The following is a 14,769-nucleotide window of genomic DNA, read 5'->3' on the forward strand; positions in this document are numbered from 1 at the left end:
CATCAACAGATGCCTCAATGTTCACCTGATTGGTAACGCCTGATAGTATATAAACTTTCATATTGGCAGGTAGTCTGTTTTATTCAAACTATATGAAGTTTTAGGATTTGTAGCTATACAATAGGCTTTAATGTGAATATCTGCTAAGATTAGTTGATTAGTATTTTTGTGTGATTATTTCAAATGTAGTATTAGTTACTACTACCCCTATAATAATTATGTAATAATGCTTATTCACCCGGTAACTAATGTTAATGAATGGTTAATATTGTATCCTTTTTGTAAAGTGTATCCCTACATTAACATGTTTCAATAAATCGTCTCCCAAAGATAATAAGCATAATATAACTTAAAAGATGCGATCAGCAATGTTGCTCCCCCACTGTGTTTTAAGTCAGCTGTTTTTTTATTGAGTCTCGTGTTTCTCATGCCGTCTACTCTACAGTAGAAACATCAAACTTAATCAAAACACAGTTGAAAGCGGACAGAACAAAAAAAAAGACAAATCAGCAAATCTCTATGTATTTAATGTGTTTTGTTTGAATAAAAGCTTTTATCAACGTGATGTAGGATATGTGTGGTACTGTTGAGAACTGGGTTACTGTTTAAGTCACGTTCCGGTCCGAGCTCACAGAAGCCCTTCATGCTGATTCTCTCTCCGTGGGACTGAAATAGTCCCTGGGGGCCATTCCAGCTCCCACACGTCCTGGTGATGTTCCCTAATCCAGATATAGGGACCACTGCACGGTGCACAATTTGGGGATAAGTATATGAGGAATTTGGTCACTAATTATGTGCCGGCAGTTTGTTGGAGTTATGTGTATTGATCGCTTCAACAACCATTTAGATGTTCCACTTTTTGGTGAACCCTTTGACCGCCTAAAGTAGAGCACTATATAGGAGACACCTTAAAGTAGTGCACTATATAGGAGAGACCTTAAAGTAGTGCACTATATAGGAGACACCTTAAAGTAGTGCACTATAAAGGAGACACCCTAAAGTAAAGCAGTACAACACATTGAAACAGAGCCCGTGCCCAGCAGTCCTTGCTTTGAACGGAGGAGTGGTAAAAAGTAATTTAATAATAGTCATTTGACCACATTTTGAGATTGTGCTGAGGATCAAACTACACATTGTAGTATAGACCGTTTGAGTCTTACATGGGGCGTCTCCTTACAAATGACCGTCCATTATGTTACTCCAATGTATTTATTATGCATTAAATGTAACCATCATTAAATGTAATGAAGTGACGGACTAGACTGGTGTTTGAATAAGATGACCATGAAGGGTGGGTCCATTCATATCGTGACACATCACTCTTTAATCCACACTTAACACCAACTGCTTCAACATGTTTATTTGCAGACTCCGCCTATTGTTGGTTGGAGTTTCTTCACCAGAGCCAGAAATATTGCAATAAATAAAAGAGAACGTGTCATTGTTGCAAAGGTCCATACAGTACATGGCTGAACTGGTCCCAGTTCCACACACTGGTTTTTCTGAGTAAAGGCCCATCATCGAAGGCACATTGTTTAAAAACATTCATCTTCTAAATGTTATATAAATAGGACCATTAACCACTGTTCCTTTTGTTGCCTGGAAATGACATTTCAGCCTCGTTTGAAAACAGCAGAATTAAAGTTTTCCATGAGACAATGTGTCTAGCATTCACACTTACAGTAGACAATCCTTATGGCTCAACTTTTAGAGTTCAAAAAAAGAAAGGCTTCAGGCACGCTCTCTCACCGTTGTCTTTTCAAGACACATCTTTTGTAAAGTTTTTGACTTGTCTGTGACCAGAATCACCGTCCACCCACCTGGCCTCAGGTACGGTGGCCCTCAGGCCCAAACCTCCTTCCCTGACCCCCGGGGACCTCTGGGGCCACGCGGGGCCCGCGGCGCCCTCACGTGAACCTGAGGTAGGCGGGCGTGGAGTAGTTGAACAGCAGGAAGTCCATGCGGTACAGGTTGAACAGCTTCTTCTGGTAGAAGGGGTGGATTTTGTTGAAGAACTGCGCGGCCATGTCCCCCGTGGTGCGGGTGCTCTTGTGGGACGCGGGGAAGGCTACCTGCTGCTCGGCGCCGGCCAGCCGCAGCACGTAGCTGGAGTCCTGCTCCAGCGTCTCGTACTTGCCCACCACGTCGTAGTGGATGAGGCAGGGGTGGCACAGCGAGTGCACCCGCTCCCAGTGCTCGTTGAAGGGCTCCTCGCGCTGCGTGGCCGGGTCCACCAGGTAGTACACAAACTCCTCGAAGGACACGTCGTCGCCCGCCTCCAGGGCCTCCGGCCGCGGGTCGGGCCGGTGGCGCCGCACGATCTTGGTGCCGTAGCGCTTGTGGAAGGCCTCGTTGTAGCTGCGCGTGAACTTGTTGCGGTAGGCCGACACCAGCCGCTCGAAGGGCTCGCGCACGAACACGAACTTGAGGTAGGAGCGCAGGCGGCGGTTGATCTCGGCGGTGGTGTACTCGGAGAGCGTGCGCAGGGTGCCCGCCACGTGGGCCTCGTGGGCCGGGATGTCCAGGGGCTCGCGGTGGGGGCCGGCCGCGCCCGTCAGCACCATCAGCACGCGCTTCCAGTTGGTGCACGCCACCTTGGGCACGTAGCAGTACAGCAGGCCGTGGCGGTCATCCACCATCACGTGCTTCAGGTCCTCGGGGATCAGCACGCGGCGCTTGCGGGTGTAAGAGCGGCAGGCCTCCTCCAGAAGCTCCCGCCGGCCCTGGTGGGCTGCCTGCACCGAGGACTCCACCTGCAGGGACAGCAGGAAACGGTCAAGCTCTCATCCATGCTGTCGTCTTACATTTACGGTTAGCGCATTTAGGGGACACTTTGATCCAGAGCGACCAGAAGTACGTTTGTCAGAAGAAAGAAACAACGATATGTCGCTGTTGGTACAGTCAGGGCGTTCATGGAAGTGCAAAGCCCTAACAATCGTTAGGTTCAACGATTCCCCGTATACAACAAAGACAGCTAGGACGTCGCGTAGCTAAGATGCTACACGATGCTAAGAGTACTATTTTTTATGCGCAAGGACGTACAACATACAATAAGTGCGTACACTAACTGCCATGACTTACAAACATATACAATAAGTGCTGTTGGATATTTTTAGGACACTAAATGAAACAGTAAATGAAACACCGTGGGGGGTAAGGGGGTGGCTATGCAGACTCCAGGTGAACTCTGAACAGGTGAGTCTTTAGTCTCTTAACGGAAGCTGGTGAGCGACTTCGTGGCCGCTTGATGCATTCTTGGAAAAGTTCTTCATTCAGAACTACAACGGGGAACATCGTAACAAGAACAATTAAAAGGACGTACGTTTCTATGGAGAGGTATCTCTGAATTTAGATGGTGTTTCATTAGCAAAAATGTAGAATAGGGTAAAAAACCAATAGAGCAGACCCATCATCTTACCCCCAAGGGAGGATTGTTCATATGGCCTCCTTCAGAACACAAAGGCTACCGAGTTCTTTAAATGTCTTCACATTTGAAAGACATTTCAAAGGAAAGTCATTTAAAAAGAGGAGGCGCATTCCAGATGTGGAGGTCCACATGTGGGTGGACCCCTGGGGCAGTGAGCCTGATGAAGAGAGCTCTGGGGGACCCCTGGGGCAGTGAGCCTGATGAAGAGAGCTCTGGGGGACCCCTGGGGCAGTGAGCCTGATGAAGAGAGGTCTGGTGGGCTCAGAACACGAGCACATCGGAGATGGTCCTACATTGTTCAGTGCTTTACACACCAATGCTTCCTTGAACTTTCTTGGCAAACAGGAAGTCAGCGCAGTGATCCTCACACTGGGATGACGTATTCTGTCTTTAAGTCTTGGTTAAAACCTTAGCAGCAACATTCTGGATCAGCTTCAGCTGTTATGGCCTTTTTAGAAAGACCTGCAAAAACAAATCATGGGTGTTTTTTTTTCCAAGCCTCATGGTTCTCATGGTCTTAACATGTCAATTAAAGTCAGAAGTCCATGCCTACACCAATGCATCCTCATTTTGCTGTCTTCAACGATAAGAGATCCTCATCTGCACCGAAAACAATTATTTCAGTTTTGGAGGAAAGGACGGCCTCACAGTCCACCATTGAACGAGCGGTGTTGTTGAACGCGTTAGATATAGTTGTAGTTGGATGGTAGACCTGTCCTTTAAAAGGATGGTGAGCAAAACTGTAGAAACTAAAAATATATGTTTTGTTGTGCTAATCAAAATAGTGCTTGAATACAAAAATAAACAGCTGATGGGACTCTGCGTCACATGGGTTTAAACCAGATTTTCCAGTTACAATTCCCCCCCCCCCCCCCCACCCCATCAACAGATTTCACGGCCTTCAAGATGCAAACACACATGCACAAACGATCAGGGCGGGCGATCGCCCATGCTCCAGAAGATCTCCTGGCCAGCTCCAGAGCCACAGCTCTCTGGCCCGGGTCAGCCAGTTCGCCCTGGCCTCCCCGTGGGTACAGTACGGTCTCTCCAATCTCCGCTGCATGCATTTGGCCCTCAGGACGACCGACCCTGGATAACCTCACGGCCCCTCTCAGCCTGATCTTACACACACCTTCTGACTCAGCCCAGGAACCTGAAACAGTGAGCTGTCTTTACGCCCAGTTCAATGCGGTGAGGTTCAATGACATCGCTGGCTGACAACAAAGAGTTTCATATTGAGTGATTGAAGAACGTTATCGGGAATGACAGCAGCATGATACCTTCTTCTCAAATGATTGGCTCATCAAAGTGCTTGTCACATAGCATTTGATTATCAGATGCAATCTATTTGGACCCTTTTGGAGACATACCGACCAAACAAACTAAAAGCACTGTTGTTCAATAGAATACTTGACAAGAAGAGAATTAATATGTCAATCAACATTTCAATCATTCAAATGAAGACAGGAAGAGAACATATAATATATTCAAACATTGAATTCAGACTGTCAGCCTAGATTTATGTGCAATGGTTGCTGTATAACGAAATCATGTTTATTATTTCAGCTGTGCTGATGTAATCTCATTGCATAACATTGTCTGGCACTAAATTCACCTCACCACTTTGTATGTCCACACTGATTCTCAATGTTCTCTGTTAAAATAAGAAATGCAATCATTTTAAATCTCAGAGGTCCAAGTGCAGTCGTAGCAGAAATGAGAGTTGAAATGTGTAATACCTTCATGTTATCCAAAGCGAATAGCAAAGAGTTTCCCAGCATGCCCCCTTTAACTTAGTGATAAATTACCCTTTCCCTTCAGCTCCTTCCTCAATCCAATGTCACCCACCAATTACCGCGCACCACGCCTCCAGCAAAGACCTATTTTTTCTTTGATAAAATCAAGAATATAATATAGGTAGGGTCAAGGAACACCCATGAATGAAAATGAAAAACCGGAACCTTCCTGAATAAAATAAATGTAGATACAAATAAATCCAATTCATATTGTTGTTCTTATGGATGCAAGTTTCCCCTGGAACCCCAGAGACCAAAGACCTGAGATATGAAGCCAGCAGCGTTATTAACAACAAACATCGGCAGTATCAGCTGCAGAATGAGCTGACAGCGTCTCTGCTCCTTTTGTCTGACACCTCTCACTGCAGGCGTTACCAAATGGCTCCATTTGACAGGGTAAAGCAGACCATTTGATTGGTTGACAGACACCTAGGCTCACTCAGATCAACCCACCTCACCAGTTCCTCATTACAAAACAGAGGCAATCTAAAATCTGACGACCAACACCAACACACATCCTCCGCAGGGCTCCATGCAGAGCAGCAAGCTAAGAGAATCGCAAGCGTGGAGAAAGCGGCTGAAAACACCAGGCAGGGCGTGCTAGATAACACCAGCTCGGGTAATTGGGCATGGGCCCCATCTGTGGCCTCGTACAGAGCCGTAATTGGAAACAGCCCCCAGCCAGCTTTTATTACTGGGCTCTGTTGTTGGGCAAACTACACTACTGTGTGTGTGTGTGTGTGTGTGTGTGTGTGTGTGTGGGTGGGTGGGCCTTCTGATGGCCTCCACACATGCGGTCCTGAATGACCAAAGCAACCCTGACTCCGCTGCTGGTAAGCGGCCTGTTAGAAGGACTAGATGAGCTAACGACCGACTGAATCCCTGGGTGGTGGCAAATGTTGCCGGCCAATTTGATTCAGTCCTAAAAACAAGAATCATCGCGTCTGGACAAAAAGTGACCTATAACCGGACTCTTACTTTTATTGAAAGTAAGAGTCAGGTTACTTAACACGTATCTTTCATAAGTGGACCTTATTCACCGATCCCAGCGCTGGGTGGTGGACCTGAATGCAGTTCCAACCCCCAGCTAGCCGCGAGCACCAAGATAGAAACAAGATGGCCGCCGGGGGGTAATGAGGCCCACGATGCATTCAAAGGCAGACTGACCTGGTCGCCGTCGTGGAGCGTCTGAAGTGGACTCCTCCTGGACTTCTGCCCGTTGGTCCCTTCAATGGCGGAGTCAGAGGCTGAGGAGACAGAGGCAGGTCTGTGAGGGCTTCCAACAGAGAGCCTCTGTGTGCAGCCGGCTGGAGAAGGCAGATCTGTTACAGCATCAAAGGCCCTCCAGACGGGGAGGAAGGTGAGAGTTGACCGGTGGATGATGTTGCATCAATAAATGCTATGATAATTATAGAACTAGATAGTTTCAAGGGATATCTGGACCAACGCAAATGGTTGTGTGTGATAACATTGCAGTCACAAACAGGTTACATCCAAGTGTATTGCCAGGATTTATAATGTGACCAGGTTATATCTTATATTATAAGGTGATATCCAAGTTGACATGGTTAAATCTAGGGTCAAACGGAACACAAGGCTATAGATTAGGCTCTTGATCAACAATATATGTACTAATCTGCTCATTCTTTAGAAGAAAAGTGGGCATATATAGATCATTACTTAATTGTCCTTCATTAAACCAGGCAGCTTTGTTATATTCAGTATAGAGCCTTTATCGTATTATTACATGTTCAAGGTAATAAAGAATTAGGGCATTTCAGTTGTTTAGTTGTTAATGCAAAACCTAAACAGAGAGTTAAATCCATGCAACAATATATTAAGTGTGGGAAGCAGGGTGTCGGAAGACATAAAGCCCTACTTGGATATTTTTTTAATATGAATTGCAAATCAACGCCCACATTAAAGGAATATAAGTAGTACAATAAGGATCATGAACTCTCCTTGCTTAGCCCACTGTTACTGTTAGGAAGAAAGAAACATGTGTAGATGTTCATCTTTGGAAGAATATTTATGGTGCATTATGAACATGCTCAACATGTTTTTAGGCATAAAAGTCATACCATGCAAATAATAACACCAAGACATAAAACAATGTATAAATATTGAAAAGAAAAAAAAAAAGAGTAGTTTAAGAGTTCCTCCTGGTCCAAAATCTGGTCTGATTTTGGTTTCATCTTCTGAGCATTAAGCTGTACCATCTATTTTTCATTTTAGCAAAGTAGTCAATCCATTGACCGTGGCTCAACTTGCTAAGGTTGAATCAAAGGGAGGGGTGCAGCGAAGAACCTCCCTCACTAGGTCAAAATCTTCTAGCACCATATGGGTCATTTCATATCTCGATAACGATACAACATGATATAGTATAAAAGCGTCTGCTAAATGCCCTAAATGTAAATGTAAATGTAAATATAGTACTGTAGGAGTGAGTGTTTAATTCAACCTGTGGCACATTGAGTAGTCAATGTGCCACAGGTTGAACCAGCCATAACCACGCACACTCTGGAGAGTTCTCCAGCATGGCTACATGGAGTACCAGCCAATGGATCATTGTCTACAAACTTTCACAATAAACCGGCTTTCGATAGCACCACCCTGCATCCTGGTCTGAAGGAGGCCAGACTAAAGTCACCTAGCTGGAGTGTGGCAGCCCGCTAGGGGCTGCCCCACTCCAGCTAGGTGACTTTAGTCTGGCCTGCCCTCCCTTCCCTCCTGGACCCATATGTTCACATATTGACGCACAAGTTTTTGGAAACTTCCAAAAATCTTCTTCTAAATAACCACAGGTGCAAAGGGCACCCAATTTGGTACACATAATCTATGGACGTGTCTGATAAAATGTTATCCTGTCAGCCTATATTGATGGTATTGAGTCATTTAAGATACATTTAATGTATTTGGTTTGTTGACACGCAATCCGCGTTCCTGAATTCAGTTTGACATTCAACAGGAACCCTCTTTTGACTTAAGGGAAAAAAACGTGTTGAATATCAACACGGTATGGAACAAATATCGAATCAAGGTTCTGAGAACTCAAGCCATAGTCTGCATGGGAAAGCGTCTCAGACACAACACACAGTATATTATATTTAGTGTTAGGCCTAAACCCCTGTACAACTTGAGGGACGTTAAAATATATTTTTGGTAAAGGCCAATTTAACATAACATATGTAATGTAAACAGACAGAACACATTGCTGTTATCATGACTCATATTTGGCGAAGCTTCTATTTGCTTGGATCGGGTCGCTCCATCCCCAACACCGAACCAGAGAATAGAATACATAAACGTCAGCAGAGTCATCCATCTGATTTAGGCCACTGTCGCAATCGAACAGCAGATCTCATGGTGCCAAAATATTGCCTCAAAACCACCAAAAAATGCACAGGTAAGACTATATCTCCAAGGCTGCAACTCGCAGATGCGCAATCATATTGTTTTACTTTTCAGTTTTCCATTTTCAGTGCAGCAAACTCTTGGTCAGGTCATTGTGTACAGACCAGAGCGAGTGAGTTAGTAGGAGTCCTGAGTGGACCAAGCTGTGGATGACATGATATCCAAACAACAGCAGTGTTGCAATGGACATTTTCCAAGTAGAAGAGCCCTTTCAGTGTTCAGAAATGTCAACCCCCTGCCCCACACACACACACTACCACGCCCGTCCTAATCTTGCCAGCCTTTCATTAAAAAAAATGTCTGTTCAGGAAAATGCGTCCTATAAAAAGGCCAATGTGTGCTCCTCATGTGCCGGTAACCTTCCGCTGTGCTCTGTGTGGAGGGGCTCTGAGTTGGAGCCCTCCTCGTTTCCCCCAACAACCCCTCACCCCCGCCCACCCTCTCCTGCTCTCTGCCCAGCTCCAGAGAGCTGCCATGCTGGGACACTGTGTCGGAGAGAACCTCTCTCAACAAAGCACCAGCACATGTGTGTCCTGTTGGCTGTGGATGTGTACTGGCTGCCGGCGGCTGAACCTTCTGTCCTCCTGTCTCGGGAGTCACTGCGAGTCAAACCTCCTTTCTAACCTTGTCTTAGAAGATTTGGCTTGCAAATACTACAGGAAGGCTTCAATAACAAAATAATTACTAGACTGAATCAAATAGAGCACAGCTGTAAGGCGACGTACCAATGCACGTTGACTTCCAACCAAGGACTCACTCCAAAAGTTTAAACTACAAAAAAGTCAAATTTATCGGCATTCAAATGTAATGGGAGGGCATTACACATCAATGATGTGGGACTGATTGGATCAAGCTAAAACACAAGCTGTCCTCCAAGGTTCTAAAAAGGTATTTATATTTGATTACACTTGTACGATATTACTGAAGTGATGATGCCTCATAGCACCGTTTGAACTGGAGAATCAGATCTTGTTTGGCCCTCTTACATTTTGACCAGCTGGCTCGGCTGTCAGGAGGTTTTTTTGTTCGATGACACTGTCATTTTGACGATGACAGTGAGCGCAGAGTGTTGATCTCCAAAGGTTCCGGTTGCTGGGTCGTCATGGCCGGGGAACAGCTGGGTCACTCTGAGCTGTCAGCAGACTGCAGTGGCCGGGATCACGCACACAGAAAGGGCCCCTTAGCGGGACACTCGGACACATGGTGGGTCTCTGCTGTTGCTTTGAGGATCAGAGTCGTGAGACTCTCCAAAATGAGGACTCTGAACTGTCTTCAACTGACTATGTTGAAGGCATTACTTTCTTAAGCCATCTTTTCTGGCACAGAAATTCCAAAGCCCTCTGCCTCTGGGTCAAAAGACATGTCATTTGGATTTCAAGGTAGTAAGCAATAGCAACCAAAGACCTTCCTTGATGTCCTACGATGTAGGCTGTTCTACGATGCCCTGTTTAGGATTAATAACGATAAGAAAAGGAAAATGGTTCAATCCTTCCTAATGGTCCAGTCCTAACCACGTCCTGAACACAACCATGTCTTAAAATGTTCAGAAAACACCAAATATGCTGAGGTCTGTTGATGTTCTTCTCTGCAAAACAATTACAATATATATGGCTGTTCCTTCCGTGCCCTCGAGTCAAGCCCAGACAAGCGGGCCGGGGCCAGGGAGGGTGGGAGGAGATAATGACAGCAGCTCATCATCTCTTTTTGGCCAAAAATATACCTTGCTATAGGACTGTGCCTGTGGGCTAGTTCTGACATCTTTAAAGGAGTGTCTCACATAGTTAGAGAGGTTTGTACATTAAGGTAGGGAGAGGGTTATGTTTCAGGAGTATCCTGTGATTCTGACATTGTTAGAGAGGTTTGTACATTAAGGTAGGGAGAGGGTTATGTTTCAGGAGTATCCTGTGATTCTGACATTGTTAGAGAGGTTTGTACATTAAGGTAGGGAGAGGGTTATGTTTCAGGAGTATCCTGTGATTCTGACATTGTTAGAGAGGTTTGTACATTAAGGTAGGGAGAGGGTTAGGTTTCAGGATTCTCCTATGACTCTAACGTTGTAACATTCCACAGGTGTCCTAGTAACATTCCCCTAGTCAAGCGTCATTTTATGACTCTAGTCTTTCAACGAGGACTAAGAGAGAGTCAAACGAACAGCCCCAAAGCATCTCTGCTTAATACTGCCCTCGCAAGACATTTGTGTTGATGTTGCGGCTCACCCTGAAGCTATCACTTTAAAAACCAAGTGACCTTTACCACAGACCAAGCATACAGGCTTGTTTTCTTAAACAGAACAGCAGACACAGCATTTCTCTGACTGTATTGCTGATTTAGAGTGAAAGAAAATGGAAGATTTGAGAAACACTGTGAATAACACATGATAAATCCCAGGAATACCAACATCGTAAAGCCTCTACATATTGTGCTTAAATGCAGTTACTTGCCTGGAATACAAAAAAAATCTGCTCAGAATAGGTTTGTGTGGTGCAGTGAAAAAAAAGACAAACTTAAAAAGCTACGAAGATTTACATCATTGAGATGCATAGAGCAATGGGCATTCCCATTACACTGCCACGTTTGTTTTTCGAATCTAAAAGAAAGGCAGAACTGGTATCGGATATATATGAAGTGAATCTGAAATGTTCTCACAGTAGCCTACTGACTTCGTGGGGGCCAATGCCATAGCTAGGTATGTCTGAATGAGGCCATTGTGAGCAGCAGAGTGGGACCTGGAAGAGGTGGAAACTGGTCAGAATGAGAGCCAAGATCTACACCAGCTGGAGGTATCAGGCCCTGTGTCCCGTGGCAGGGGGAACTCAAGAGCCAATCCCAGGAGTGATAGTGACCTCCAAACAGTTGAAATACACTAATTCATGAACAACAACGCCAAGGGGATTATATGTGTGGCTGCATTCATTGTGTAGTTCAATTCATCAAGTGGGGAAAGATTTTACTTGAGGTTGCATACTCCTATTAGACTGCCACGCATATTTAGATTTAAGTCATGGTTCTGCTCATACATACTTCCATTTGACATGAATTGAAAAGCACATTCATAATTCGGTCATTATCCATTGATGTCGTTCGATATTACATTATATAGGTGGTGTACCTGAGGCCTTCACAGTAGGCTATGAAGATGACATGGACGCTGACCGAATGCTGAATGGGACATGGGGGAAATCTCTTCCATAAATCACATTCAATGTGTTGTCAACTCACCTTGTTTCAAATTGTTCTGACAATAGAAAATGGCTATGATGAAGCATCCTAAACACATGGCCAGGATCATTCGGTTCACTTTGGGCTTCTTCATCCTGAATCTCGGCCGACCACCACCAACCCGTCTGGGATGATCCGTGCGCGGCGGTTCATGCGGGACGAGCCCCCAGCTTCAGCGATCAGATACCGGGGGAACGAGGCTACGCCGAGACCGTCGAGAAACACCGAGCACGACGGTGAAGTTGTGGTCGGCTTCCTCTCGTCCTGAGGTCCATCCCGGTATAAAGCCTTCAGACTCCTCCTCTGGGGCTCACAGACTCCACCGCATCGCAGACGGAGCCACAGCAACCCGCCGGTGGACGCGTACCGGTCGGTTCAGATATTTAGATGCCACCTCCAGACATCGGGGGAGTGTGTAATGCGCTCTGGAGAAGCCGTGCAGGAGCTTGGGTGGACCCGGCGACGGGCGTTTCTGACCTTCCGGACTGCCCCCCGTTAACAAAGGGGGGGCGGCGGACCGCGGCGCCCCCCAGCGTCGGCCCGGGGTAGGGCAGAGAAGGGTTCGACATTTCCTTTCGAAGTATTCCATATTACCATTAGCAAATGTTTGACAAATTTAGGAATGCGAATAATTAGTTTAAGAAAAATGAATATTGAATTCGGTTGAGAATTTTAAAGATTGTAAATTCAATCTGCATGCTTTATATTCCCATGTAGGCTACCCTAACGCATGCAACATGGGATCTTGTTGATCCAACGTAAGATTGATTCAATGCATCTCTTCCATTTCGCAGTTGGTCAGACTTTCACGAGAAGCAGATTACATGTGAGGGTGAGAAAATTGAACCCTTAAAAGTCCTGCATTACTAGGTTCCAATAAACCTGTACTTGCTGGGGTCTACACCGCAGAGATAATACAACTAAAACAGTGATATGACACCTCCTCCTCTAGCAGGGTGATTAGGGGGCCAGCCTGGTTCCTTTGGCCAGGCCACCGGGGTTCGCACCAGTGAGGGGCGCCATGGGATCTCGAGTGACCACAGGGGGTCTGTGAAGCGAGCCCACCACCAGATCGTTGCAATGAAGTCCCGCCGAGAGAGGGTCAGCCCGTGATAAAGAGCTGGCCAGAGGGGCTTGCTCGGGAACCACCATTTGATCTCCCAAACCCACTGAACACCAGGATGGGGGGGGGGGGGGGGGGGGCAACTACATGACTAGGGAGCCGGTTTTCCTTAATCCCCTCCCTCCACGTGACCTGATACCGCCTCCTGCTATGAGGCACAGCGGGAGGGCGGAGGGGATTGGTCCACCAGGATCCGTCTCTCTGCGGGGTACGGAGGTTTTAAAGAAGCCGCTGATCCAAACGGAGGGTTGCTGTACGTGGGGGTCGTGTCCAGCCTGTTTCAGGGTCTTCTCCGGGACCGGGCGAGCTAGTACCCTGCTTTGGGTCTCAGTGTAAACGTGACCTTTATGAATGACCAGCCAGACAAAGCGGTGAAGGCTCACGTTCAGCTACATCCACGTCAGAGGTCGGGAGCTTTGCAGTTTTTTTATGAGGCCTACTTGAATTTGAGCTTTGCGACAGTTTGTTTCATAATCATTCGACCGTTATGGGAAGGCTCATTGCAAATAACACATTACCTACATTTAGATAATAATTATATTTTGTCTTATTCCGAATCAAGGCAGATATCTTTGATTGTAGATTATGCTATTAGGGAGAATAGATGTTGGATGTTAAAATACAGCTTTGTATCCCAGAAAGACGTTTCAAAAAAATGTTGGCAAATTTAAGTTAATTTTGTTAAAACAATCAATGCTCAGGAATCCCTGACAGATATAGTATGGCTCTAGAATCGTAGGTTCCCGTTCAATCTCAGTAGTTTTTTTTTTCTCCTAGAACATATCCCTTTTAATCAAATACAAAGCATAGAAAAGTAAATCTGCTTGTTAAAGTTCACTCACTTTTTCCCATCCTGTTAAAAGTCCTACACGAGGTTGATTTATTCCATTAAGGGACTACAAATATGGCTGCTTCATGAATTGACTGTATAACAGTCATTGGAGATAAGGATCAGAGATAAGATGCATGTTAAAACCAGCGAGTCATTGTGACCAAAGAATGACTTGACTTGTCACTTGACATGTGATGGTATTCCCCCAAGGACAGAACGATAATGAGGGGATCAGAGCCAGCTCCTACATTCTAATGGGTTGAATTGGGATTTTGTCCGTTTCAGTTTAGTTTTTAAATGCTCCAAGTTCTTATAACTTAAAGCCCCTCTGTTCTTGGCCTAAACATTTCCTACATCAAAACAGGACACATAATAAATTCATCAGCGTGAGTTGTCATGGCAGGCAGGTGAATGCCGTGATACATCAGAGCCTGACAGGCCCGGAAACCAAACAAAAGCTTCACACCGGAGGAGGCCATTGATGGTGAACACGGCTCATCTGAGAAAGGGCCCTCTCCCCGAATAGAAACGCGGCCAGATGTCTGCCATGCAAAACAGCCCTTTTGTCCCGAACCATTTTGATCCACAGTACCTGCAAGTAAAAAAAAAAAAAAAAAAGACTCCATCCCATTTATCCTTTAATAAGAGCGCAGGTAGATGAATGGTGCCTCATGAAGAGGCTATGACCACAGCTGTACCAACAACACACGGTTGGCAAGTTTCCACATCTGAGCTGTGTATCTCCATGGCGATGTTCTGCAACCGGACGCGCTAGAGGTACCACAGATCTTAGCGGTTGGACGACCTCTACCAGACAGTTTCACAACAGCAAGAACCTCTCAGATACTACGGCCTTCTCCTCCATTATTGTGGATGCAACAGGGAGGAAGACTGGTGTCAAATCAAATTGGCACTGTCCATCCTTACACGAGCCATCTATTAAATAACCAATACAAGC

General features: G+C 45.7%; 1 protein-coding gene across 1 annotated transcript; it reads right to left on the reverse strand.

The window, feature by feature from the left end:
- Positions 1 to 1,412: 1,412 nt before the first annotated feature.
- Positions 1,413 to 12,145, reverse strand: LOC307078914 (carbohydrate sulfotransferase 11-like). Its single transcript, XM_079740933.1, has 3 exons — positions 11,857 to 12,145; positions 6,391 to 6,470; positions 1,413 to 2,753 (listed from the first exon to the last, which is right to left on the reverse strand). The coding sequence occupies exons 1-3, from the start codon at positions 11,948 to 11,950 to the stop codon at positions 1,908 to 1,910; spliced, it is 1,020 nt and encodes a 339-aa protein (XP_079597059.1). The 5' UTR covers positions 11,951 to 12,145; the 3' UTR covers positions 1,413 to 1,907.
- Between the last annotated feature and the right edge of the window lie 2,624 nt (positions 12,146 to 14,769).

This window comes from Pollachius pollachius (genome assembly GCF_949987615.1).
Source record: "Pollachius pollachius genome assembly, chromosome: 8".
Classification (NCBI taxonomy): Eukaryota; Metazoa; Chordata; class Actinopteri; order Gadiformes; family Gadidae; genus Pollachius; species Pollachius pollachius.